Genomic DNA, 27,564 nt, shown 5'->3' with positions numbered 1-27,564 from the left:
TGAGGTGGCCAGCTTGACCCCAGAAGAAGAAAACAATGTTCTTATCTCCATCTTCAAACCTCTCTTGAGTGTCATTGTTTCTATAAATAAAAGTCCAGGCTCAGCAGAATCCAGACAGTTTTTTTTCTTTTTCGAAGAGTTTTATGCAGTTAAAGAAGAGAGGCAAGAGATCTTATTGGATCCATTTAGGTGGTGTAGCTTCTGAGTGATTCAACAACCATATTTATTTGTCATGATACTCATTTCCTGCTCGTGCATTCCACTTTATACACCTTTCTAGCACCAAATACTGAACAGCAACACAAACATGCAGTCTCACACTTGATGAGCATGTCCCATCACTGCTTCATAAGCTTCACTGTATGTCTCTCACTGTGAGCTTTTCACCGTCTGTGTGGTGGTTTTCTGAACAATGTGGCTAGCCGCTACGTGAGCCAAAATGACTCCTTGCATGAATAGAAAGATCCAAGCCAAGCTACTGCCTCTGTTAGGAGAGGCCTAGCCATCGCTAACCCCTCAGCCTGCTTCCATTACGCCGACATGGGAAAAGATTCTCTGGAAGAATCAGCTATATTATCTTAATCTTACTGGGAGTCCACCCAGTGGACAACCACCCAGTTTAGGTTGCATTTACTGACTTGAAGAAGTAAACAGGGACACGTAGCTGTTGATGGATGTGGTATTTAACTTGTTAAAGTCTTGCTCAGTTTGTTTCTAGCAGGGACAAATGAACTTGAATGTAAGTAAGTGACTTTTGCTGAAGGTTAAAAGTCAATCATGCATGGGACATGGCTGCTCTTTACCGGTAATGTGTGTTTGTTAGTACAGGGCCGTCTGCAAAGCCATTAAAGCCCCAACCCCTGTTTTAGACCTCGTCATGCCCTCTGGTCTTTGTGTCTCCATCATGGTTCATCTCTGATTCATTGTGACAGGGAACAATAACGGGCACACAGAGAAAGGGAATTCTCTCTGGCTACTTGTCAGTCCATATTAGCTCAACCCAAGTCAGCCCCCCCCCCCCCCCCCAAAAAAAAAAAAAAATCTGCCCCGCTGATTGCTATCTATTGGCAAACTTGACGTAAAAATATATGCTAACAATTTCACCTTTATTTTAGGCTTTATAAGGTGTAAAAGTTGACTGTTAATGCTTAATAAAGCATTTTGTAATACTTTATCGGTCATTTATAAATAACTGTTAAGAAAAAGTTTTGGCTCAGGCAGGATCAGACTGGTTTTTATCCTCATTTATAATTCATAATGCATTTAACAGAAGCCATCAATCTTTCAAAATAGGTTGTTAATCAATAATCTTAGTAAATGATTAACAAGGTGTAATGGTTCTGACTTTCTAATAAAGCAACAAGTCATTTTCAAACATTTATAAGTTAAACAGTAATAAACTCATTGTGGTCCAGATGCTCTGCAGCTCTTTTTCAGAAGGTCAAAGGTCAAACAGAGCTGTCCTCCGGGTGAATCAAAGAACTCAAAAGACAAATCGAGAGTCATACTGGAGGGGGATAAACACCTTGAAGGTAGTGTCCAAGTGTGTAATACATCTTGCTAGTTTATGTGTGATTTTTACTAACAATACTATGAAAAATAAGAAAATAAAGAGATGTCTGCACATTAATATGCTCTGAAAATAAGAGTGATTGCTTCTCGCCTGGGAAAGCTGTTGAGCAACAATCCCTGAGAAAGAGAAGTTGAATTTATTACTCTGGTAGAAAAAAGGCCTCTGCATGCGCCTGCAGGAAACAGGTGGGACTGGTGAGATTCAAGTAAGAAAAATTATGTTCGTATGGAACCAAAACATTATGAGAAAATAGCGTTTTAAATGGCATTTCAATATGGCAGACAAGACCACTGGGTAAATCCATCATTCCGTAATTTGGTGTTAAATGTTTTTACAGATCTATTACATTTGATCATTTTGTGTGTGATTCTTATGGTTTTAAGAAGGGCTCATACAGGTTTTGCATGTTGTGTTTTTAATAACAATCATGATCAACAAGTCAACCAAACAATATTACTGCCAAAAACATCACCTAAATGTCACCTAAAGGTTAGATGACTCTGACTGGGCCAACGTCAAACAGTACAGGGATTCAGAATCGTTCTCCTGACTCGGAGAAAAATGAGGTCTAACTGTACATCCAGCCACTGTCATGTTATGACTTCTTCCCCTCCCTCTTCATTTTTTTGTTCCATTAGGGCTTCACACTGTAAAGGAGCACCAACACAAACAGAGACGGAGCAGAGGGAATGAAAGACTGCAGTGTTTTGGGAACACCAGAGTCCTGACTGCACATGCACATGTGACTCCTTGTCAGCTGGCTGGAGTGAAAGGTGACAGGTGAGTTGATAGGATAGTATGATTTAAAAAAAATAAAATAAAATAAAATAAACAGCTGCACTTTAAATGTCATTACATTTCCTGTTATTGCTTGAGAAAAGTGCTCCGATTGAACTTTCTGGGGATAGTCACCTTTTAATACATTAAGATTTTAGTCAAACATACACTGGACCAAATACAACAAGTCAAACTAATTTGTTTATGCACAAAAAAAGTTGCATATTCTTTCTAAATCACAAGGAAATGTAACAGTACTCGTGGTTTTATATAAAAGTGTTTCCATCAATCAATTTTCATCCCAGTTAGTGAAACAATCACTATATGACAAGTTGCATAACAGAACAAATCTGCTATTAATGTAAAAGAAATCTCATAAAAAAAGCTTGTTGCATAACACTTGTTCTTTTCCAGTATATTCTTTGATGTCCCAAAAATAATTTGAACCTGTTAGGGATGAAAACTTCCAGTGAATGGCAGGCAGTGTGCTCATGGCTAGTTTCCATCACAGTTCTTCCCTTGCATACAGGTTCCCTCTTCTTCTTCTTCTTCTTCTTCTTCTTCTTCTTCTTCTTCTTCTTCTTCTTCTTCTTCTTCTTCTTCCGCCTCTTCTTCTTCTCCTTCTCCTTCCTCCTCTTCTTCTTCTCCTTCTTCTTCCTCTTCTTCCATCCATTCTAATAGATGCACCGAAAAAAAAGGCCATTGCTGCTGGCTGGCCAAAAAAAGAAAAGCTTGGCTCAACTTCTTTGTTCATTCACTTTCCATTGCAAATCCAACAGGCATTCTCTCTCAGCTCTCCTTTTCCCTGACCACAGCTATGGCTTTGGATACAGCAGCAAGTCTGTCCTTTCTCCTTTTGTGATTGAAGATAATGCCCACTGTTTTGAAGGGAAGGGAGCTTAAGGCAAGTTCAAGGAAAAATCCAGATCCTGAAAGGACTCTTCAACCATTCAGGAGAGCACGTCTATATTTGTGACTATGAGCAATACTGTTCCAAGGCTAGAAACAGGAAAACTGCTGTACAGATAATGCAGAGATTTGAACTTTGTGGAATATTTGCTTGAGCTCTGAAGTAGAAAATATAGCACAGAGTAAGTCTCTTTCATTACTTCATCGTTTTATCTTCATGTCACAGATTTGTACAGGAGTCTCTGTAATCTAGCCTTAACAGTGTGTTGTCCATCTTCACAAATCTAGACGAAAATATTTAAAGATTGTACCTTGATTGTAAGACTGAGTTTGGTTTTGGTTGGACCTTTTAAGATAAAGAAGAGAACTACTTGTCATTCAGAACTGACTGAGTGGGTGGAAAAAAACAAAACAAGAAAAAAAAGATGATCTCAAGTTTTAAGAAAATCTGCATCCTTGAAAAAAAAAAAAAAAGTGTGACCTCCAGAGTGGTTTTCAGATCTACGCCACGAGGCCACAGGGTCAGTTTTAAGTATTTGTCACAGCTAAGAGTCCAAAAGTCAACGAGCATGGGTCTGGTCAGTACCTAGTAAAATCGTGCCACACTACCTCGCCTTTCAAAGTCTTCTCAGCTACACTTGCAAGACTTGACAATCATGTTGGAGAGTTGCTCCACTTTGGGGGTTCGTCCAGAGTAGTAGAGTATAGTGAGGGGTTCCAGGTCTTGAGGGACACAGCAGGGGGCGGCCGATGCCTCTGGATTCAGAGTGTTGTACAGGCTCAGCAGCTATTGGAAAGCACACAGGAGAGATGAAAACTCACTTTCAGTTATTATTTACAGCTGTGCAACAACTAGGTAAATAGTTTTTTTATTCAGTAACTACAGAGTGATGGAATCTTGATAATCTACTGGCTAGTTCAGTGTAACGGCTAAACTTTATGAAATATCTGTAAATACTGAGATACATAATTGAAAATTCATATTGAGACTTATTAATAACCAACTAAACAATCAACACTAAATAATCTGGTGAATTCTATTATGTTTTTTTTCCCCCACATTTTCTGGAAGATTACGGTCTAGAATATCCTGTCTGCTAGTCTGCTAGTGGTGTTGTTATAGCTCAGCCATACAGTCCATGTATGAGCTCAAGAATCAAAACATGAAGCTAAAAGAGGCTAAAGGTTCATCTTATTAAGGTCAAGAATAAACTTCACAGTTATCAGCAGTTTTCATACGGACTATTTCTTCGTATTCCCAAGAAAACTGTTCACAGTGAGGTCTGGGAAGGAAAGTAAAAAAAAATGACATGGATTGCTAATATTTTTGAGCTGTTGCTTGTTAATTGGTGGCACGTCGTCCTTCTCCCAGTGTTTCTGTTGTCTCTCTATTTAGGCCTGATTGGATCAACCACTTTTTGGATTGAGTGTAATTATATTTAGGTTCATGCTTGTTTTGGTCCCATGAAGACTTCCAGGTGGAGGCAGAGGGCTCAGATGTGAATATCTCAAAATCTGGACTAATAAAGCTACATGTACCTGCATGGCTATTTACCACTAAAAATAAGCGAAACATATGTTTTTGTTTTGTTTTACACTGTGGTAAAGTATCTCACAAATGCTCTCGCTTTGTATCACTGTGGAGTCCTTACCGAGCTGTGTGTTGTGTCTGAACTCCTCAGGTAAGGACAGGGCCCAGAGCAGTAGTTGGCATCGTAACCACTGGGCTCATGGATCCACTTCCAGTCCAAATCACGCCGGAAATCAATGTGGAGCTTGCGAACACAGCAGCTGTCCTCTGTGTTTCTGTGATGAGGAAACAAAACAATAACGAAATCAGTCTCCATATTAATTTTTGTAATAATGCATCTAGATGCACATTTACATTCTCTGAACATTAAATACCTTCTTGGTCACATGGGCTATACTATATACAGTGTGTTGCAGGATATATTTGGGATATTACAAGAAATAGCTATTTGTCAGTTGCTAAAGACAATTTATGTATCCCCTTACGAGAAACAGTAGTTTGTGTCCAGTGCTCTCTTGCGTCGGCGGGTGTACTGAGTGTCCAAGCGGTGTGGTGGGATCATCATGAGGATAAGGTGAGGCAGGTACTGCTCCTTTTTCTTCTTCAGGTGATCCAGATCCAAGCGACTGTGCTCCTCATCTCCATCCACACCTTAATTATAGACATGATCGAGGCACACATAAACCAACTATTAAGTGGCTTTTTTCCTTTCACAATGTCCCTCAATCTGAGCATACAATTTTCAAAATTATTGAGTATGAAACTGTCATCGCATCGTCTTTTTGTCTGACATTGAAAGCTTATTTTTAGTCCTCTGAGGCAAAAGTTGAATCAGGCAACATTTCTTTCTTATAAAGACAAACAATCATAAGCACTTAAATTAGGTGCTAAATTATATCAAACTTGTACCAAACTCCCCAAATTGTGAAATGACAATTTACAATATATATATACACATATATCTTTAATTATTGAACAATAAATCTTGTAAATTGTAGGACTAAGGACTATATGAACATGCAACACAACCCGCAGCTCTTAAACTGATAGGATAGAAAGATGGAAAGAAAACATTCAGAGACATTAGATTAAATGAGCAACTAACACCTGGCATAAATAACTATATGACAAAATGTTGTTGAAGCCCACCTTTGAACTTCACCTCCAGCACCTCGTTCTCATTGTCAATGATGTCACCATTTGGGTTGAAGGTGTGGCAGGGGCAGTGCACACTGATTTCCAGGCCCAGATTAGTTCCTGATGGCAAACGAGCACGGACAAGAGGATTGTCAAAGTTCTTCTTTTTGTCTAAAACTCAATACTTGTAAGAGAAATACAAGTCATGTTTCTGGGTTCAAACATTGAATGATCATTAGGGCTAATGAGAGTTTTTGTAAAAAAACTAATGACAGTGACCTCAGTCTCACCTCTGTTCATCAGCCATTCCCGCACTGTCTCAGTCACATCGAAGGAGACCCATTCAGGGGTACCTTTGGTCAGCACATTCTTGGCTCCGATGTAGCGTTGTTTCCTAATGTGTTCATTTGGCCTCACAATCTGCAAGGCAAGAAGACATGGTCACTCAAAAGGTTTTTGCTCAATACTTGTTTCAACAAAATAACATGTAGAATAGAGCAAACACCAGACAAGGCTGTTGGTACAAGACAAAGCCAATAGTTGTCTTGAGCAAGGCTAAGCTAAGCTATGCTATGAGCTAAGATAATGTGATTACTGGAACAGATTATATCGCTAAAAAAATATATATAAAAAAAGACTAAGAGCATCCAAATGGCTTTGTTAGGTTGTACTTATGGTGCTTTCGTGTCATATTGGAGTCACCGTAATTACCAGTTTCCCACTTGTAAATAGCATTCACGTCAACATCCAAGTCGTAATTACGACTGATATATCCTGTGTGATATATCCCATTTGGTGGTAAAAAGTGCAGACGTGCCTTCAAAAGCAAGCAAACATGGATGTCTAAAATCTGCCGAAGTCTGTTGTTAGAGGTAATTAAAGGCTGAGATGTAGTAGGTACAGTGCTATATTGAAGCACTGTATTTGTAACTCTCATATGTCAAACAATGCAGTAAAACAACAAATGTCCCTGTGCAATATTTCCACTTTGTTCAAATTACCTTCCTGTTTAGTAGCCGTTAATGGTGTTTTAGTCAACAATTTTCTTCTAGCTTGTTATGTTAAACATGTTCATCAATGTAGTTGAGCATGTTAGCATGGGCTGATGGTTCTGCAGGTATGTGGTCATAAGCCAAAGTACTGGACAAATTGAAATTAGGACCCATCCCTGAAGCTGTGCTGGTAGCATGGCTAAAAATGTGACCTAACCTCGACCTAACATGGAAAAAAAAATGGGAGAATTTTTATTGTTCCTTTTTTAAATTCTTGATATCATCATGTAGTGCTTAGTGCATTAATAACTGTCAGTTTGAGTATATTTTAAATTCTGAATAGTTTTAAGGGACCACACATCCATGGAACACCCTCACAGGTGATTTGACTTTTTTTGGTTTACTATACCTCCCCCTTGACAGAGCTTGATTGACATCCCCCTCATTCACTTATTTGCTTTGTTGCACCGGTTGGGGTGGGACGAGTTACACATTTGTTATTTTGATTGGTTCATGGAGTCCAGTGACATCACATACTCCACCCACCTTAAGCGTGAACAGACGTCTAATTAGCCAAATAATTCAAAACACCTGGAGTGTATGTAGGGCCTTTATCTGCATATATTTTTCCTGTTTCTATTTTTTGGCCTGTGGGGGGCAGAAGAACTTGACAGACATCCTGACACACATGTTAACCTGTTGGGAGACAAGAGCAACATTCAACTGGAGTCACGTCTGTTAAATGTGAGTCCAATATTCACTCTTCTTTTATCTCTGTTTTTCTCTCCCAAGGTAAATATCCGGCTCTTTAGCTTGCTAGCTGTCCTACTTTTTTTCACCAGCTAGCTAGTTGCTAGCCTAGTCATGCTGTGTCATGGCTAGGAAGGGAATAGTTTATCAAAGCTTGCTTGCTGAAAACAACAGCTGTTTGTGAAAACAAGCTTGTTGCGAGCAGTGATATTCAGCCATTTAGTAAATTTGTGTGCTGTTAGACCAAAACAATTAAGCTACAGGCTAAAAGAAATTGTGCAAAGCTGCAGAATTGGATGCTAATTGTCTGTGACTTTCTCACAGCAAGCTGCAGCTTTCACATTACCCACAGTCAATTTTATTCTTTCTAAATATAAACACATTTGTCCAGTTCATAGCTTTTGCTTAAAAAGAAACTTGGTGGTTGCTGTGTGTGTTCAGTGGGAGCACCTATAAAAGTAAATTACAAGTCTAGCTCCTGACCTGTCTCTCGAGTAAAACAGTAAAACAATGCACATCATTTCGTCCCATATATTTGGATGAAAATGTGAACAAATATGAAAGTAAAAGAAGAATGTGATTTATTTCTCAGGAAATCTGTTTTGAGTATGACCGGGGTGAAAAGTAACTAAGTATATTAAACCAAGTGCCATACTTGAGGACATTTTGCTGCCAATATTTATGTACTAAGATTTTAAACACAGGACTTTTACTTACTCATTGTGTTATTGCTACTTTTAAAAGATCTAACATGAGTATGGCCCCCCCCTCTCCTGTACTCCCCCCTGTTTTTGAAACTGACAGTAAAAATAATTTCCTTCGGTAGAATGAAAACACCTGCCCCCTGCTGCTCCCCTGCATTACACTGACCACCAGATTAAGCTCTTCTGTAAACACACACTTGCTAGATACCCACCACGTAAGAACTTTGGTTAAATTGTGTGTGTTAGATTAGATTACAGTTACTTGACCGATTTTTGTTGAAGTTCTCTTGCATCACATGCAGATTCTGTTAACAGACAGAAACTGATACATTCAGTCACAACAAACAACATAAAGTGCAATACCCAAAGTTGCAGTACATTTTATTGGCAAAAAGTGATATACTTATTTAAATTGGAGTTGCAGTTGCCTGTAGTGTTATTTATGTGTTTGCTAAAATTGTCTTTTTAGATTTCTCATAACATCATGCCTGACCAGAGCATCTGTATATAGTGGTATTTTTTTATCACTTTTATTTTAATAGTTACCTTTAGATTAGATCTATAATGCCAAGGATATTTAGACAGAATAAAAGGGACTTTATGATGTTGACTACAACTTAGGAAAGTGGTCGTATCATGTCATCACTTAACAGAGCAGAGCCGCCTTTTAATAGCTTGATTTAAAAAAGACCTCTACATAACCAAAATGGAGACCATATTAGATCTGACCTGCCAGTACTGCACTAACAGTAACCCTGTCTTACTTCTGCAAACACTCCGCAGGCCTGTTGAGCTTTTTGGCTTTTGGTCTGGCTGTTACCCACGCCCGCAACCACAATCTGGTTGTCGTTGGCTCTCTTTGTCAATTAGAGCCTGAAATCATGTGGTGGAGAACAAGTAACCAGCTTATGTAAGATGCATTCTTGACAGACTAGAATCTAGTAATGTTTTAGCATACAAAGATTAAATCCAGAAAAGAGAGATTTTGAAGCTCCTTGTTGCTTTGACTTTGAGCTTTGCCTTTGATCTTGGTAGAAGGACAAGGAAACAGTATCTTTACACACCTGGTAGAGCTCAATCCGCTGTTCATTCCTCTTGGCACTTGAGTTTGGCACCCTCAGAGCTCGAAACTCTGCTCTGAAGAGGTTGGTTGAGTTCCTTTCCATGGCGGAGACGTTGAAGCGGAAAACCTTAGAGGTGATGCCTTTTGGGCAGTAGAGCAGATCGTCTGGAACAGGGAGAATAAAATAAAAGTTAAGTGAGAGAACAGGCTTAGAAAGTCTTATCAGGATCTGATAAAACCAGCAGTGTAAGTCCAGACAACTGCATCATCACTTCTGGACAACATAATCACAGATAATCTCTTTGTAATCTCCTTCATATGTATGCAAGAGATGAAATGAAGAGTTTCTCAGGTGTAGGCCTTTTTCACAGCAGACATTTTGTCTTAGCATAGGAGGAAAAGCACAGGTGTTATCAATAACATTAACATTATTGCATTAAATTCTGTTCAAGTCTAAGCCATGACAGGGTCACATGAGCCAGCTTGAACAATACCAGGATTCTGAAACTGAAGCAGCTAAATGGAATTCAGATGTCATTCATTTTATTATTGAAACCTGTGCTCTTCCCACTGTGACATGTCAAAATATCTACTGAGAAAAATGGCTTTTAAAAGTCATTTTCTGGGCCATATTTAGTATGTATGTGACATTTCTTCATCTGACATTGTGCAGCAAAAGACAATCAATGTATAATGATCTTTTAACTATTATTACTACTCCAGTAAAAAAAAGATTTTGTTCTTTAAAGATTTTTTCATCACTGTTTTGAGAACCTTTTTTTGAGAACCTTGCAAAAATAATAACTTATAACTAAGAACAAAGGGTTGCCACCGTAAAACAAAAACTACTGATTTGTGAAATTAAGTTTCTAAACACTCTGAAGTTGATATTAGAAGCTGTGAATTAACATTTAAAAAGTTAATAATGGGGCTGCAAATAATAATTTTAATTCTCAGTTAATCTCCCATCAATTTCTCTACTATTCAACTTATAATTTTTGTCTATTAAATGAATGAAGAAAATAGTGAAAAAAAATCTACCTAAATTTCCTAAAGCCCAAGATGATTTCATCAAATTGCTTGTTTGTCTGGCCAACACCTCACAACCACCAAATAAGACAAAGTGAAGCAGCAAATCCTCATGAATAAGAAGCTGAAACTTGTAAACTTGAAGAATTTTGCTTCAAAAATTACTAAAACAATTAATCAATTATCAAAATAGTTGCTGATTATTTTTCTCTCGACTGGCTCATTTCAACTCACAACAAACTTTTGTAAAGTACTTTTCTGTGGCTTAGTGAGGGAGGAGTGGACTGTGCCTTTCCGATCAAGCTTTTATCCACTTGATGCCAGAGTAATGTCAGTCATGCTTCAAAGAGATACAGTACTTTGTGAACTGATATCATAAACTGAGTTGGCAGCAGATGAAATCTTTTTAAACTCTTGATTATAATGCAGTTTGCATTTTTTTTTCCCTTTTTTGTCATACCATATTACTTCAGATGTGTTGAGATACAGCTCTACAGGAGAATGAAAATAGGGGCATGAATTTAAATGTTTATTATATACTGGAAAACTTATAAACCCATTCACACCTAAAATATGAATTTGGGTTTACTGACCCTTTAGTGGTTGGCACTAAGTTTATCAGCCACAGTGAAATGATTAGTGTTGTTGCCTGCCTTATCAAAATTCCTCAGTGTTTTTCCAACACTTTTTGTCTATATTTGGTGGAAATGAAAATGTTGTAATTGAAATAGCAATATTATTGAGCTTAGTATGACTTCATCTCCCTGGTATCTGCGTATCAAAAACCCTTCTATCCTCAGTTCCACTGACAACTTTTTGGACCCAAATGCCTTCTGACCATGATGACTTCTCCACAACCCAACCTCAGTCATTGACATATGCCAGATTCTGTATGCGTACCATGCTATAAAAGGAAATCTTTCCGATGTTTGCTGTCCAGCCTCTCAATGCAGTAATTTGCCAGTCTTGCAGCAGCTTTCTGCTTCATTTGCACCTGTCACAGATTTGTGGTGGTTCACAGTGCTGCCTCAGATCCACCAAAGGTCAACAGTTTACCTTCAGAAACCATCAAAAGGAGAGTTTATGTTTGCCCACATTAACTGAGGGAAAGAGAGTGAAATCACTGGTTCCAAGTCAAAAATTGATTCCACATAGCCAGTGCTCTAGTCCTGTTATACCACAAGGGGCAACACTCAAAGGTGGCCGTGTCTTCATAACTACTGGCTTCACTCTCAGTCTGCTGTTTCTACCTGATCTTAAGGGAATTGTTCAATATTTTCAATCTTATTTGACATTGATATCACTCATGTACAGTAAATATGAAGCTACAGTCAGCAGCCGGTTACTTAGCCTAGCATGAAGACTAGAAACGGTGCTCTGTGGGAAGGGAACAAATCTGCCTACTAGAACATGGTAGGGACAAATGCCTATAAGTGTTTTTTTAAACACTCAAGCTAATCTACTTAACCACATCTTTAATGAAAGAAAATTGTTCCCAAAGTGAATCATTATCTCTAATGTCAAGTAGAGATATACCATTACGAAAACATCGGTTTGGATGCTGAATAAGTATACCGCTAATGAGAGTGCATCTTGAAGAATGAGAGCATCAGTAGTTTCAGCCAGAGCCCCACAACAACATGTTTCTGTTCGAGTGACAAAGCCCTCTAGTGGCTGTAGTAATCATGTTAGGAGCAAAGTAGGAAATCCGGCAGTTATGACGACACAGTCTGCATAGGGAGAGGGCCGGGGTGGATGGATGGATGTCAGTGACAAAAAGCATGACTATGACCATTCCCTAACCTTAACCAAGTGTTTGTTACTGTAACCACAACAACGAAGCTTCCCTAACCTTACTGAAGTAGCCTAGTTATTTTAACCCAAATCACAATGTTTCCCTGAATCTCACCAAGCCTTAACCACAGCATTGTCAGATGATAAAAGGGATTTATTTTTGATTTGTAACGTCGTCCTGGCGATATGGGGCGTCAGATCAGAAAACTATTGTATGTGTCGTTGTAGAGGGGATGGATAAACAATGTAATTTGTGGTTTAATTTGGAGGACTTGTTTGAGACAAATTTGACGCATCATCTGAAAAATCTTATAAAGAGGCTTTGGATCAGTCACCATCTGTACATTTCAGACACCACCACTGTAAATTGATTTTGATGAGACATCAGGTAATTATATAAGAAGTCCAGCATTTGTTAGGGATGACGTGTTTGTCATTTGCTTTGTTTCTATAGCTGTTGATAAGAGGACTGAAAGTAGCTCTAGACAAACTATGCATTTAAAAATACACCTGTTCAAAGTAGGACTACAACAGAAGTGAGCTTCACGGCCACACTGATTTAAGTAGAGTGTCTTAACCTTGATCAGAAAGGTTACGGAACTTTTAAAACCTGATTTACTTCCTAAATTAATTTGCAAACATAATAAAGATACAGAATATCTAGAAAGTTAAATAATTTCTGCCAAACAGACCTATTCATAATATATTGTGATGATATGAGGGAGATTACGTCTCTTTATTATCATTTAACTGAAGAAATCATCGTCCCTGCCAGAGCACAATGAATCTTAAAATTGTTCATCTTGCCTGCTCCAGCATATGAAAATCACATTAACCAGTCTGAGCAGGCTCAGTGTGTATATATGTGGATATACTAAGCTATTGACAGAATGCATATTTTCAGGTATGAGATCACACTGGACACATAAAAACCTCTGCCAATACCACAGCTTTAGGCTTGACAAAGTAAAAAAATTAAGGGTGATATTATTTTGTCCACATTTTAAGTGTCTAAGTGTAGAAATGTTGACTAGGACACACTTTTTGGGTACTTATGTGTCAGTTCAGCTCTTATAGTGTTATATTGTTTTTCTGCCATTTCCCATTTGTTCTTTAATCACATAAGGTTACAACAACAGAAACAGTGGTCTTCACCCAACTGTTAGAAAAAAGTACGTGTGACAATCTGTCTTACATCTTTGTACCTAAAGCCCCTCTGTGACTGAATCCAAAAATGAAACCACCACATGAACTTGAGGCACCTAGTGCCTGGCGTTTTTGTCATAACCATTTTGTGAGATTTAAAACAGAACATTGCTGAAGGAAAATAGGTCTTTTGAGAAACACCTGTTGATTTCAAAGGGACTGTGATGCAATGGTCTTGGCTTTCCTCTAGACCATGAGGCCCTCTCCGGCTCTCACACACGCACAGCATTTATCCTATTCTACTTTCTCAGTAATCCAGACTCAGTTGGACCACATGCTGTATGAATCTCCCTCAAGTACTGACACATGTCCCTCTCAACGTAGGTTTTCCACTTCCAGTTCATAGCTTTTAATTCTATAAAGGAAATAGTTGTGCCAAAGAGAGGTTTAGCACAAAGCAAAGAATGTGAACAGGACGTTACTGACAAATATTCACCAAAAAAAAAAAAAAAAAACGTTACCTAAGGTTACCATGTGCAATGAAATGATGGCACAGTGGAATCATTCATGTTTAAGGGGATGGATTCTGGCTCAGTTTCACACTCAATTTAGCAAAGTTAAACCTGAGCACTACAGTTAGTGATCTCATGCTTATGGGCCACCCCTGTGGGTGATTCACAGGCCAAGACAAGCAGTGGGGTCACTTAAAGCTCTCTTTCAGTGTGGAGGTGGGTGGTAATGATGTGTCTGTGTATGTGATAGCTTCATGGGACCCCACTCCTCCTGTAGAGTCACACTCTAGGGGAGTGAGGGATCCCATTATCCAGGCTAACGGGGAGGTCCTTCCATCATCTAACTTTTCCTGTCCACCTCTGTTAACTTTTCCTACTCCTTCTCCTAAAGGCATCCCCCTCTGCCTGGGCAGATGTCCCTCTCATTTGGGCCTGACTGGAAAGGAAATGGGAACATCTGGGGAGAGGGACAGGATCCATGGAGGAAAAAAACAAGAGGAGGAAGAGTGGAGTCAGGAGTAGGAGGAGAGTGACTTTCCTGGAACACTAGTTCAGGGTTAAAACAGGTTGGTGAGCATTACAGGAACAAAGCACATCCTCCAAGTGCAAAACAAGTCCACCTTTCATATTTAAAAAACTCAGAAAGCTCTGACACAAACACCTCTTCTTAATGGGGAGGATGTTTGATGTATGTGCAGAGTTTGACACAAGAAGGCGGACTTCACATTCATCTATTCATGTGCTGAAGGAGGAAAGTTTGTCTGTGCTCACCTCATGGTGAAGAAGGAGACATCTTGTATCCAGCAGTTAAACTTAAGAAGTAAACATGTTTGTATAGTCATAGATTCTCTGTTTCTCAACTAGGGAGAAAGGCTAGCTGTAATTTTAGGAATTTTTTAGCAAGGTTTTGTGGATTTTTTTTGTGGAAGCCCATATCAGACAGAAGTTATCATTCCTTATAACCTTAAACCTGCCTAATATGCAGCAGAAGAAAAAATCGAAAGTGATAAAAGCTGCATGGCATAGAAACCTAACTGCAGTTTGAGTGAGGCGTCTGGCTGGCTCTTCAATTGGTGCGTAATTACGCACAGTGGACGCCTTGATTGCTTATATTAAAATCACAAAGTGATAGAAACTTAGCTGCCTAAAGAGCTGCAATACTTACTGCTCTCTGGCGGTCCGTAGACCATGTTGAATTTGTATATCTCTTTGGCATAGTACTCTGTCTCTGTGTTGTCCTGACCGCAACTTTGCTGCCGATCCCTCCCAAGCTCCTCCAGTAGCTCCTTGGTGCTGTTATACAATGCTTGGATTTGATAAGGGATTTTATTCGGTCCGAGGGAGTGCGGAGGACTCGTCAGTCGGAGTTTGCTCAGAATCTGACCCCGTATCGCCTCGACCCTCTTCCTTTTCACATGGTCAATATCCACGGTGGCACAAGTTGACAGGCATGAGCTCAAAGTTGCGCAGTTGAGGAGGAGGACAAACAGTAAAGCCTTACCCAAATGCATCTTTCTGTCTGCATTTGGTTCGCTCGGTAGAAATGTGCAGATTCACAGGCGACGACTGCCAAGGTCAGTGTCAGTTAGCCTTCAGATCAAGCTGATGAGCCCTGCTGTTGTTTCTTTGAACTTCCTCTGGAGTTAATGATGAAAAACTCCTCACTTAATACGTTTTCTCGTGGCAGTCCCTTTTGTTATCAGCAGAAATCCAACTGTGTGTTCGCCCATGAGACATTACCCAATTCAAAGTCCCGAGCAACAGAAACTCTCCCACATATATGAAATTTATCCGGCACAAATATCTCTGTAGAAACAAACAGACTTTTCTTTTGCATTCTTGAGCTCAATCCAGTAGATTTAAGGCGTCCCACAGCTGGGCATATTTCTCCTCTTTTCTTTCTCATTAAAATCTAGAGCCTCTTTATTGTCTCTGAGGAGACAGACCGCAGGCTGTCAGGTTAACGAGGTATATGCGACTTTGAGCGGTCGGTATGGCCTCGCATGTGTTTTATACCAGTAGTTTCTGACGTTTGATGGAGGAGGGACCGCAAGCACCCGGGAGAGCCCAAATCATAACAGGGCTCATTGCGATGCACCAGACATCAGCTGTGACTAATAAACATGTAAAAGAGTCTACTCTTTTATTTTCTGACTCTTCAGTCATATGTACTTTTAAAGGAAGTTGGAAAGTTACAGTTTTTCTTTATTAAGGCAACCGAGGTGGTATTAAGATCTAATCGTCTAATCTTCTTTGCTGTTTCTCCCCATGTTTTTAACAGTAGACTACTGTCAACTGTGATCTCACAGAGGTCTCAGTTGATGTTTCCTCTGGTTGTCTCCCGTATTTTAGGTTTAATGGCCTGGGTCGTCCACCCTCTAGTGGCAAGTCGCGGTACTCGCAGTCGCCTAATTAAACTGACAGTATCTGCGTTTTCCTAAATTACTTTCTCAGTGTCTTAAAACATTTTCTTTTGAATAACATTAAGTTGTTAAGATTTTTTTTTGTTCCCTCTGAAATATATAAACTCCACTTTTCCTTCCGATTCACTGGCTGATTCAAGGATGGCCTAAAGTTAATGTACTGTAAACCAACACAACAAATCTAAACCCTAATACTTGAAATACTGAGCCAACCTATCTGAACTCTAATGTTGCTCAGTTAAGTAAATCTTAAATTTCTTAAAATCGTAAAATTGTGTCCTAGATTCATCTTGTAGCAAAGCGAATTTTAAACCAAGGATTTCTCTGAAAATATGCTATATTTCTGCCGTAGCAACCATAAAAATAACAATGAAAGGGGTTTGTAGATTTTACACATAGAAATTCCACTCACAGAATTTGTAATAATTCACAGTTGGGTCCTTTGTCTGCTCTTCTTCAGCTGGAGCCTTCGTATAAAGACCCACACAATACAGGACGAATCCTGTTGTCAGAGGCTGCTCTCATATTACAGAAATCTTTTCAGACTTCACATTCTGGCTACATGATTGCATTACTGTTCAAAAGAACCAAAGTTTCCTCACTGTCGAAGCAGATTTTCCCATGCCCTCTGCAAACCACCATCCACATAAAAATCATTTTTCTACACTGATGTCTGAAGGTTTATTTGCAGACCCCTTAAGTTATTTCATCTTTTTAGATTTTTTTCCCCTCCACAGTCTGTTTTATCTCTATTCATAGAGCATATCCACATTTCTCAGACCTATTTTAGGTCAAAGCTCACTCAACCACTGGAGGCCCCATACCCAAACATGGGGTCTGGTATTTCACTATGTTTCTTTTGCTCACCAGTTTGCATGGCAAGAATGATTTAGTAGAATGTCCAAACTTGGTAAATATTTGGCTTTGGATCATAAACCCAGGTGCCTGTGTGCACTATATGCACCATCTTGATTTGTTTTGCTAATTTGTTAGAGATGAGTAGGGTGAGGTTTGTATATTTGTATATTTTGTTAGAACAATGTTACTTAATGTTGCATACATGCTCATGCACCATCTGATACTCCCACTTGGTTTCTGTCTGTTATCTCATCTTTTATTGTCTGATGATGTTGTTTGGAAAAGTGTAATGTGATTTATTTTAACAACATCATCATGTCTGTGAACAGTACAGAACAGAAAAAACTCTATTTTGTTTCCAGTATTTTAGAAATGTCAAATTTCTTTTCACTGTTTTATTTACAGTTGCATAAAAATGAGCTTGAATGAGCAATTTGTTGCTCCACATGCTGTGAAGATCAGTTGCAATAAAGCTCCATTGTGCTGGTTAAACAGGCAGCCAGTAAATGCTCTGTTTTGTGTGTAGATGATTAAGCTCCATAGTATCTGTTTTCTTTGATACTTTGGTCATAGGAACATTTTTGCTTTAATGTTTATTGTTTGGAAATTGGTTTCCACTAGCGTCTCCCCAGGCTCGGGCTGAAATGTCTTCATTCATGAGTTTGGCTCAGTGATGTAGTGATCCAAACCCAAAATGGACCAAAATGGTTGTTTGGGTTTTTAGTGATCCAAGAATGAGATGTCTTCATAGCCATTGTGAAACTATTTTGGGACAAGCATCCAGGTCCCTGGTATCCCTCAGCCACTTTCCCACAGTCCTCTGTGTATACTGTGTTGCACCAAATTAAAGCTTATCTCAAAAGTTTGAAAATAATCATAGGGAAGAGTCTGGGGAAATTATGACCCAACAAAGTCATTTCTGATTTTTCCCCTCTTACCAAGAGTTTAAGACTTTTGTCTTTGTTCTTGAGGATGATGATCTTTCAGTAGATCATTTTCAAGTCTCTGTGGCATACCTCAGTGAATATACCATTACTTAATGTGGCTTTCCTTTCTATAGATAAATTCCAAGAGTTAACATTGCACTGTAAACCGACTTTTGGTAAAACTTTTGGTCGATTTGATGGAATAAATGAGGCTCCTTGTTCTGCATTTGCAATGCTGCTGTTTCTGTCCCATCCTTTGGCCATTTCAGTAATGTTGGCAGTTCTCCACTAAGCCAGCAGGTGATGCTGCATAGCTATGTCTGCTGTCTGTGTCTGCACACGGACACAAGAGCAGAGAAACTCAACATTTCAAGAGGATCATATTGTCTAAAAATGTCTATTTCATGCTCAAAAAATGTCCTTCCTTCAAGAGTCCAGAAATTCTACTACAATAAGTGAACAAAATCTGTCAGTACATCATCACAAACTTTTCTGTGAAATGTCACATTTAGTTGGACAATTACTTCAGCAAAATAAATGAATGAAGGAGACATTTTCAAATAGACAGATTCACGTGTGAATCTACATCAGCTGATTTTATATAGAAATATGTCTGAACTCATTGTCATAGTTATCATCATCATCATACTTCATTTGTCCTCTCTGGTCTTATCAGAAATGTAAAAAGAACAGGCAGAATTATCAATGATCAAGTACCAACTGTACTTCCTGGTTGAGCGTGTGTTTCAGTTCGTCTTATTAAGGCTGTGTGGAGAGATTCTGTAATGGGTTTTGGGTCTTCAGCCGGAGGCCATACACACACACACCATCACATGGACCCTGTCTGGTGCACAACAATTATGTCATCCCTCTCACTCCGTAACACACACACACACACACACACACACACACACACACACACACACACACACTTTGTAGTAGTCCAAACTGTCTGGGGATTCCTAGACATGATCCCAGACATCACCATCAAAGTTCACTTTTACTCCAGGCGTCCTCCAGTGATTACCTCACTGCTGGGTCAGGTTTTAGTGAGTCACTCTCCGGCAATCTGTCCGTCTCGCGCGACACACGGAAAAGGAATGCAGCTACAGTCCGGAGGATGAAAACAAAAACACATGCTGGTAGCCATATGGAGGAATATGTCCTCTTTTTCCTGTAATGTAGGTTAGATTCCTGCTGACTGTACTTGTTAGAGTAGTTACTGCGATCATAGTGCTTAACCTCTTCCAGCAGCGTGGAGATTGGAGAGCGCTGTGTTTATAAAACATAAAACTTTGGCTTTTCTAAATCTTAAAAGGTTCCATAGAGTAGACAGACTTTACCATCTGACCACATGCACACACACATACAGAGTCAGACTGCTTAAGACTGGCTAGACAGAGTCAGACAAACCCCAAATACTAAGCAGCATCCTGCCAGATTTCCCTACTACAGCACACTGACAAGCCAGAACAGTAAAGTCTGCTTTGTCTGAGGGTAACAAGCCATATGAGTCATACTTGGGGAGTCAGTTGGGTAGGAATGCTAACAGGAGACCCCTAAAACCCACACCAGCGGAGACGATGATGTGTATATGTCATGGCCATACAACTCAAATGACTCATTTGATTCGTCCACCATCTGTGTTAGTCATCGGTTTTCTTAATACATGTACATAGGAAAGGAACACCACGGCGGCTAGACGATGACTTAAGGTGAGATCACGTGGCATCAGCAAAAGCTTGTCCGTCACTTTGTCATTGTCGTGTCTGAGATGTACTGTATGTCTTTATCTTTTTCCTGTCTTCCTCTTGATACTGTAAATACAATGCTGAAGTGATTACATGGCAGAGTTGAAGGCTAACCTTGGTGTTGTGGTTGAATTTGAGGCAGTGGCCAACTTTGCTTGTTGGCAGCTCCAAATGGCTTCAATTGATTAACGCTGGAAAAATGTGAGTGTTGGTGCGCTCACAGGTGCGCCCAGGTTGTGTGTCTGTGACTGGTTTAGACTTGGTTTATTCTGGCTGCGATTCTGTTCTGCCACATCTCTGACGATTTTGCTTTCCCACACAATTCCACCTCTCTGTTCCCTATCCTGGGCCCTTGTTGCAGCAGCACTCTGGTGCAAGCCTAGATGGCAGTGAAGTGAACTGTTCCCTCCTACCTCCAAGTCATGGTCAAACGCTGCACTCCAGCGTGACCACTGAGCACAACACACACTCAGGGGTTTTGCTGCTACAGCCTTACTTGGTCTCATATGACAAGTAGCTTATGGTTGTTAAATGTTAGTTAATGGTAGAAAACTTTATTTAGATATTGCCCTATAACGAACATTACTGGGCTATTTTATTGACTTAATGACTCTCCTGAACTTTTGCCACTCTTGCAGTATGTTTTAAATTTTACCATGATCCCATACTTCTTTCTTGTGGCAACAACAAAAGTCACTTAGTCTCACTTGTACTGCACCCTTGAAGCACTTGGAGATTCAATACGTTTCTTGTAAATCACTTTTGACTGAAGAATCTGCTAAATGAACCTGATGAAATTGCATTTACTTAATGTTAAATCTTGTGTAGTTTTGTTTTAATGGTTACCATGAATGACAAATCCATTTCAAATTTGTTTTTGATCACCAGGGGACAGAAGATCTTCAAACCAACTGAGACAAACAGCCCTGACATGATGTGCTGGCAAACAGGTACTCTGCAGGAGACATGGAGCGATATCAGCGTCCCATTGGAGCCATGTTTCTGCTTTCCTGATGATTGTAAGTCCAGTATTCACTCTAGTTCTAATCCTGTTGTGGTTTCCACCAACTCCTGGGGAAAATATCTGGGCCTTAGCATACTAGTTGCTTAATTTTCTTAACCAGCTATATGCAAACTTTGTCAGCCTGCTGTTTGATGTGTCAGTCAGAGCTTGTTTGCGGGAAACATGGTTGCTGGGAGGAATAACACAAAATTATACAGTAACTGTTTTAGCTTTAAAAAGCCAAAAGTTGCTAAAAAGCTCTGTAGAGCTACAAGATAATTCTCATCAGTAAATGAGATCCCTTCGCATTATACATAATTATTTGATCCTATTTAAATATAAAAATATTGATTCAGTTAAAAAGATGCTGAAAAAACACTTTTCACCCCAAATGTTCACATTTAGCTGTTCCCTTTTCCTCCCGAAAAGATCACCTTTGTCATTTGTTCTTTCTGGATTTTTGGCTGCTGTGGTCGTGGCTGTGGTGTTTGGCAGGCCTCTGTGACGGCTTGCTCCCATAAGACGGCATATTGAGGTGGTCTGATGTCGCAAAGGTGAAGACTGTTCACTTTACATCTGGGTCTAAGGGGGTGGCGATCTGCTGAGTTAAGGCCTTTTCGAAAGCAGAGGACAAGGTGTCATTGGGCCTCGGCATGAATATGAAATAGCAACGCCCATGATGTTGATTCACACTCCAGACAAATACTGTCAAAGCTAAGGCTAAACACACTTAGCATTTTTTGATTAGCACTCAGTGTGAGTAAGACGGCAGAAAGTCGCTGTGCTCAGTGATGTTTGTTGTGATTACTAATGGCAGGGTTTGTGCGAGTGATGGATGGGAAGAGGCTGTCAGCGATTCCAGTTATGATTCAGCTCAGTTTAATCATGTTACCAAACCACGAGGGATTCTTTTTCAGTGACTTAACTTTCTGCACTCTCAGTGTCATTTTTATGCTGTTTGGGCTAAAATATACAACTTTCACTACCACATTTACTGATCAGCTGAATTTAGGAATGCCAGAGAATAAGGAAGAAAAACAAGTCTTTCAGCCTTTTCTAGCTCATCCTCGTTCTTTGTGTGGAATTTCAGAGAAAACCACATCAGGCCTTTTTCCACTTCCCTCCAACTTTAACCCTCCTCACCCCCACCTCTGTATTCCCGTAAGTACGGCAAGTTGGATAATGAGGAAATTGGCTTTTGGAATCGCAGCAGCATTGGCACGCATGGCAGAGAAAGTGTCAAAATAACAGAGAAAACAAAAAGGAGCTTTACTGGAAATTGTCCAATTAAAAACAGACATTGGACAGTAGATATGGAAGGCCAGAGGTTAATGTCTGTTCTCTGCTTTGGACAAGAACAATGATAGTGTGCACAGACAGTAAGACACAGACATAATGTGGGTTTGTGCACACACATACATTAGAAGGATGCAGGATGCACACAAACACAACGTTAATGTGCATGTATGCATTCACACACACACACACACACACACACACACACACACACACACACACACACACACACACACACACTCAGCACTGGCCAGGTTTGTGCTGGCCTCCTCATGCAGAGTCTAGACAGGAAGCTGGTCCATGCCAGATTAGGGATTTTCTCCCTCACACCCTCACACCATTTTTACAAACACACACACACACACACACACACACACACACACACACACACACACACACACACACACACACACACACAAACAGTTACACTGCTGACAGTCATCTTCTCTCAATATGTCTGTGTGTATTGTGTACTTGGATGTGTGTCAAAGGGAACTCGAGAAAGAAAGGGACATAAAAACAAAGACTTAGTGACAGAGGCCTGTGTGTATGTAGATTTGTGTGTTTATGTGCTTGTCTGTCTTTGTTTGAACAAGTCTGACACAAAATAAAAAATAACTCAACCACAAAGAAACACAGATTCTCTGTCAAAAGCTTTTTTTTGACTCTATTACTCATTTTTCCTCGACTTTCCACCTATTGAAATGATGAGTATGAGGCACAGTGTGAAAAGTTCAACTTGTCCTTCCCAGGTACGGGGGCGCACCACGTCCTGTAGTGCTTAGCTAAATTAAACCGAGCCCCTACTGTTCTCATCTGCTCACCTGTAGCCCCTGCCAGGCCTGGCCATGACCTTTGAACCCACACAGATGGGTCTGCATAATAAGACACGGGCACACACGGCTAAGTGCCATCTTGGACATGTTTGATGGGTAGCTATATTGGGCTAGGAAAGTCTGAATACTGTATGTACTGGAATGCTAATGTGTTGACCTTTCTGAGCAGGTGAGGGCGTGTGTGAATGTGTATGTGTTTCTGTATTTCTCTGTGTGGGTTTGACTGAGCTTTTAAGTATAAATACGGAGACCAATAGATGTGTGCACTTACTGTACACAATCTTTGTCTCTCTGTGCGTAGTTGGCCTGAGGCCAATGGCCCCTGTGACCTGTGTATGGCAGGATGGGCTGTACTTTTCAGTCTAAGTGTATGAATATGCATGGCCTCCTGGCTTGTTAGATATGGTGAGTAGACGTGGATTATGAAGCGCTTTCTTAAAAATTTTGAAACTTGAAGTGGTTTTAAATAACCAAAAAAACACATTGCTTCTGAAATATGTTTAAATTTTCTGTGAAACATAAACAACCATTTTTCTTCAAGGAAAGTTCAGTTTGAATTGTACTGTTTTTCCCAGATACCTTTTCCTGACTCTGTGTTCAGTTTGAAGGTATGCTGAACTACTGTTTTTAAGGGGAGTTGCTTTTTGATCCCATACACGTCTGTGAATAAAAAATGAGCAAATGTACACAGATATACAAAGGTCTCTTTAAGTAGGTCTGACAGCAAATAAGTAAGAATTAAAAAAAGGGGAAAAAAAGTAGGAAATTTTTCCCAAAACTGAAGCCTTCAAGTCTGTCAGTTCAGAACCCCCTGCTGTGAAAAATAATATAGTTATTTGTTCAATCCACCTGCATTGCACCTCAGGAAATATTTGATTTTGACAGAAAGCGATCAAAGTACTTTTCTAATTATATAAGATTTAAAGTGCTATTTTTAGATAGCAGTCATCTCTGCCACCACCTGAATATATGAGCATATTTACACCTTGTCTTAGAGAACATATGACATATGTGCACCGGCCGCTGCTGCCTTAACAATATATTTCATCCCCTTCTTGGTTCCGTCTGTGAAATGGTCCTCTTCATTTCCCACATGAGTGGTTTTCTTATCATCTAGCCCCCCTCTCACCTGCCCCAGGGGCTGAGTTAAAGCCGATAAAACACCCAAATATTCTGTTAAACATGGGCAGCCCCTGCCACGTGGCCGCTCCCTGCAATGCCTCCTGGGTAATTATGGTAATAACTCAGCCGTCAGAGGCGAGGCCAGAGGCCCCTGGGATGATGAGGTCAGACTGGAGAGCCTGAGACGAGAGGAGTGGTGGCGATGGAAGTGGGGCGGCTGGGTCAAGGTGAAGCGGGTGGGGCTCACGCGTTGCTATCCCATAAACCCTTGCTGTCACATCAGAGGCCGTTGGATGTATGTGGACATTCCCTATGATCTGTCCTCCTCAACAATCAAGATGCTGATGAGCGATGATGACAAGTGTTTGAGTAGCCCGGTTATTTGTGCGGCCTTGACTGACAGACGCCTGGTGGGGTGGTTGGTAGGAAGGTCAAAATGTGCCCGTGTTTGGGCTGTCAGTCCGTTGAAACTAGAGATTGCTAATTGCTGTGAGCCATTTCACTGCAATGGCAAATATTGATGTGGTTTTGATTAGCAGATTGGGCAGTCTACCATATTATTATTTGTTCCTTTATTGAGACAGTCAGAAAATTGAGAAAGGCACAGGACAAAATGTTCTGGCGGAATCTGATCCATTATGGGTACATGTGGTCTCAGAGACGGAGGTGTACACCATTACTTTCAGAAATTAAAATCGACTTCTTTGTATTCTATGTATTGTCTGACCGCTTGCAAACTCTGACGACAGTCTCTTGTATGATGAATAACTGAGAAAGAAACACTTTTTGCCATTTTTTGCAGAAGAGTCGTCTGTAGCCATAGACTTAACTGTTCATGTCAGGCTTTGATGTTAATACATGTTCAATTTCTATTGCATTTGAATCATTTACATTTGATACACCTTATACTTTTTATATACATGAAATTGAATTGAATCTTCAATGTTTTACTATGTCTCAGTTCGTATATTTCCTCCATATACTGATGTAATTATGTGTCAGTTAATTCAAACATCAAAATAATAGCAAAATACTAATATAATAGTTATGTCACTGCACTGATATTGCATTTTAAGAGCATTTTAAAGTCAGTTTATCTGAAATACCTGAATCAGTTTTCAAAGGTGGAAAGAATAGTGTAATTTAAAAGAAGGCATCATCATTACAAAGAAAAAGCAATCAGTGTTCATACTGCATGTCGTGTGTGTGTGGGTTTGTGTGCATGTACACGTGCATGTGTGGCCTTAGTTCTTCTTACATAACCTATATTTAGACTCAAAGTTAGGCCAGATGAACAATGACAGAAACACAATATTCCCCCAAATTCTGTCCAAATTCTGGTCAGGGGGGGAGACCACAGGAAAATGTTACCATTCAATCACCATTTTGGCTCCTTCAGCATTTCTTCATTTCCTTAAAACTTAAATTTTCCCCTCTTGTGCTACTCCTTCATCACCCAAGCCAAGGCTTTGTCTAGGTCATTCCGGTCTCTTTGCATAGAAATGCCCTCTCTAAAGTATAAATTTGATAGGAAGTGGAGTGAAGTGACAAGTGTAATAATTTCCACGGACACATCGAAGTTAAATGTAAAAGTGATCAGCGCCAGGGCTATTATCACAGGCATCCAGATGTCAGGGAAAATGAGAAAGCCGCATTCAGGGAAAGTGTGAGCAAAAATCTAACACCACATTGCAATGAATAACCCCATAAGGCACAGGGAAGCTCTCCACTTAAGTTATTTTGAAGGCTCACTAGTATTAGTCTTGATAGATGTGTTCTCAACCTTAATTGTGCTCCATAGATTATAATTCTTATGTACAAGTTTTTTTCTGTTTTAAAGTTTGAGCAGGTGCCAAGCCTTAAATATCTCAGTTCAAAATCCATCAGTTTATTCCTGCCCTGGTTCACTGAACCCTTATTCATGCTTACGTAGTTACATACTGTAGTTTATTCACTGCCATTCACCCTGCGGTTCATTGAGACCCCTGACCTGCAAACAACTATAAATATTTATTTGCGTCGGCTTGTCTAAAAATAACTGTATTACAATAGAGTGTCCTGGAAGAGGTCCAGGAGAGTTGTGCAGTGAGCAGTAGTCAGCATTCAGAGTCCGGCCTCCATGTCCAGAGAGAGATAGGGCAGTGTCAAGAGGCAGACATATTGATAGCTTTGTGGTCAACAGGAAAAAAAGTCACTTAGCCAGGGATCCTTTGGGTCCAGGATGTATTTCTGGAACACGCAGATGGAAACAAGAAGCAGTTTGGAGTGATGCACAGCTGCTCTCCAGTGACATCTATAAACACTATCCCTGTCTTTTTACAACATGGCATTGTTGAATTTATAATGAAAACTGTGATTCCAAGGTTAGAAATATTATAAACTGTGAAAGAGACTAAATGTAGACAAAATAAACTCAGGACATCCCCACATTGATAATAGCAGAGGTTCAGCAATAGAACCCAACTATAGGTTTCTATACAGCAGTCATCAGGTGAAGGATTGCAGCTTGTAAATTAGAGGATGCAGACATAAGATAATGCTGAATATAAAAATATAGAAGCTGAATAAAGGCAGATTGGCATATGGGCAATTGACAACAGAGGGTGTGTAGAAGCTAACATATAATTTTTGGCTACTTGTAGACCCTCTCTGATCCAGCATCATTGCCACTAATAATAAGTATTATAAAGGGATAAATAATAACATGCTTCATTCATCAAGCTTCACAGGGAGAAAGCGCTGATCCGAGATCCACTTTTGCTTTTCAGATAATAATAAAACAGTCAAGGACTGATTGATTCTACTTCAGCATCGTTATATTAACACATTCTGTAGGAGTTTTGTCAAGTTGACATGAGTTTGTTATCCAAAGCACACAACTCTTACCGACTCCTCTGTAGATGAAAGCAAAAAAGATGTTATTAATCCACTGTTCCTTGGACAAAAATAAACGTGATAAAAAGACTAAGAATAAAAAAAGACACTTTTTTTCTTTATATTCCATATTTCACAACACAATCAGAAAACTGCAGCTCCACTCTATACCTGCAAATGTTACAAAATTATTTCTGAATGTATTTCCTATATTTATATGTATTTAATGTATTTATAATATATATGAAGAAAAGAAGCAAATATGATGAAATCAGCTTTGACTTGCCCTGGCACCGGCCAATGACATGATGTGCAATGCTGGACACACGCTGACATGTGAAGACTTGTATGATCCCAGAGCAGCAGCTCAGACTGAAGCGCGGTCTGCACAGAGACACACCGATTCAAACTCAGCTCCAGGGCAGATCATTTTATTGTCTTCGTATTGTCTTCATTCTTTGTGCCAATGCTGCATGCCAGTTGAAATCAAACTGTCTGCCAGTCTGACTCAGTATGAGACACAAGTCTCACTCTGCAACTTGTGTCTCTCCTCCCCAA

General features: G+C 39.7%; 1 protein-coding gene across 1 annotated transcript; it reads right to left on the bottom strand.

Annotated features, from left to right (window-relative positions):
* Positions 1–1,981: 1,981 nt before the first annotated feature.
* Positions 1,982–15,882, bottom strand: LOC111238468 (transforming growth factor beta-3-like). The gene is made up of 7 exons (XM_022768000.1): positions 15,083–15,882; positions 9,438–9,601; positions 6,218–6,347; positions 5,940–6,047; positions 5,276–5,441; positions 4,912–5,065; positions 1,982–4,046 (listed from the first exon to the last, which is right to left on the bottom strand). Exons 1-7 carry the CDS (start codon positions 15,426–15,428, stop codon positions 3,888–3,890), a joined length of 1,227 nt encoding a protein of 408 aa, XP_022623721.1. The 5' UTR covers positions 15,429–15,882; the 3' UTR covers positions 1,982–3,887.
* Between the last annotated feature and the right edge of the window lie 11,682 nt (positions 15,883–27,564).

The sequence above is a fragment of the Seriola dumerili genome, unplaced genomic scaffold (genome assembly GCF_002260705.1).
Source record: "Seriola dumerili isolate Sdu_G_001 unplaced genomic scaffold, Sdu_1.0 BDQW01000025.1, whole genome shotgun sequence".
NCBI lineage: Eukaryota > Metazoa > Chordata > Actinopteri > Carangiformes > Carangidae > Seriola > Seriola dumerili.
This window is presented reverse-complemented; position numbering and strand designations above follow the sequence as displayed.

Coding starts and splice junctions, on each gene's coding strand:
- LOC111238468 (XM_022768000.1), bottom strand. CDS start 15,428: ATGCATTTGGGTAAGGCTTTACTGTTTGTCCTCCTCCTCAACTGCGCA. Junction 9,602..15,082: donor CTACGGACCGCCAGAGAGCA/GTAAGTATTGCA, acceptor TCCCTGTTCCAG/ACGATCTGCTCTACTGCCCA. Junction 6,348..9,437: donor AGCGGATTGAGCTCTACCAG/GTGTGTAAAGAT, acceptor CTTGCCTTGCAG/ATTGTGAGGCCAAATGAACA.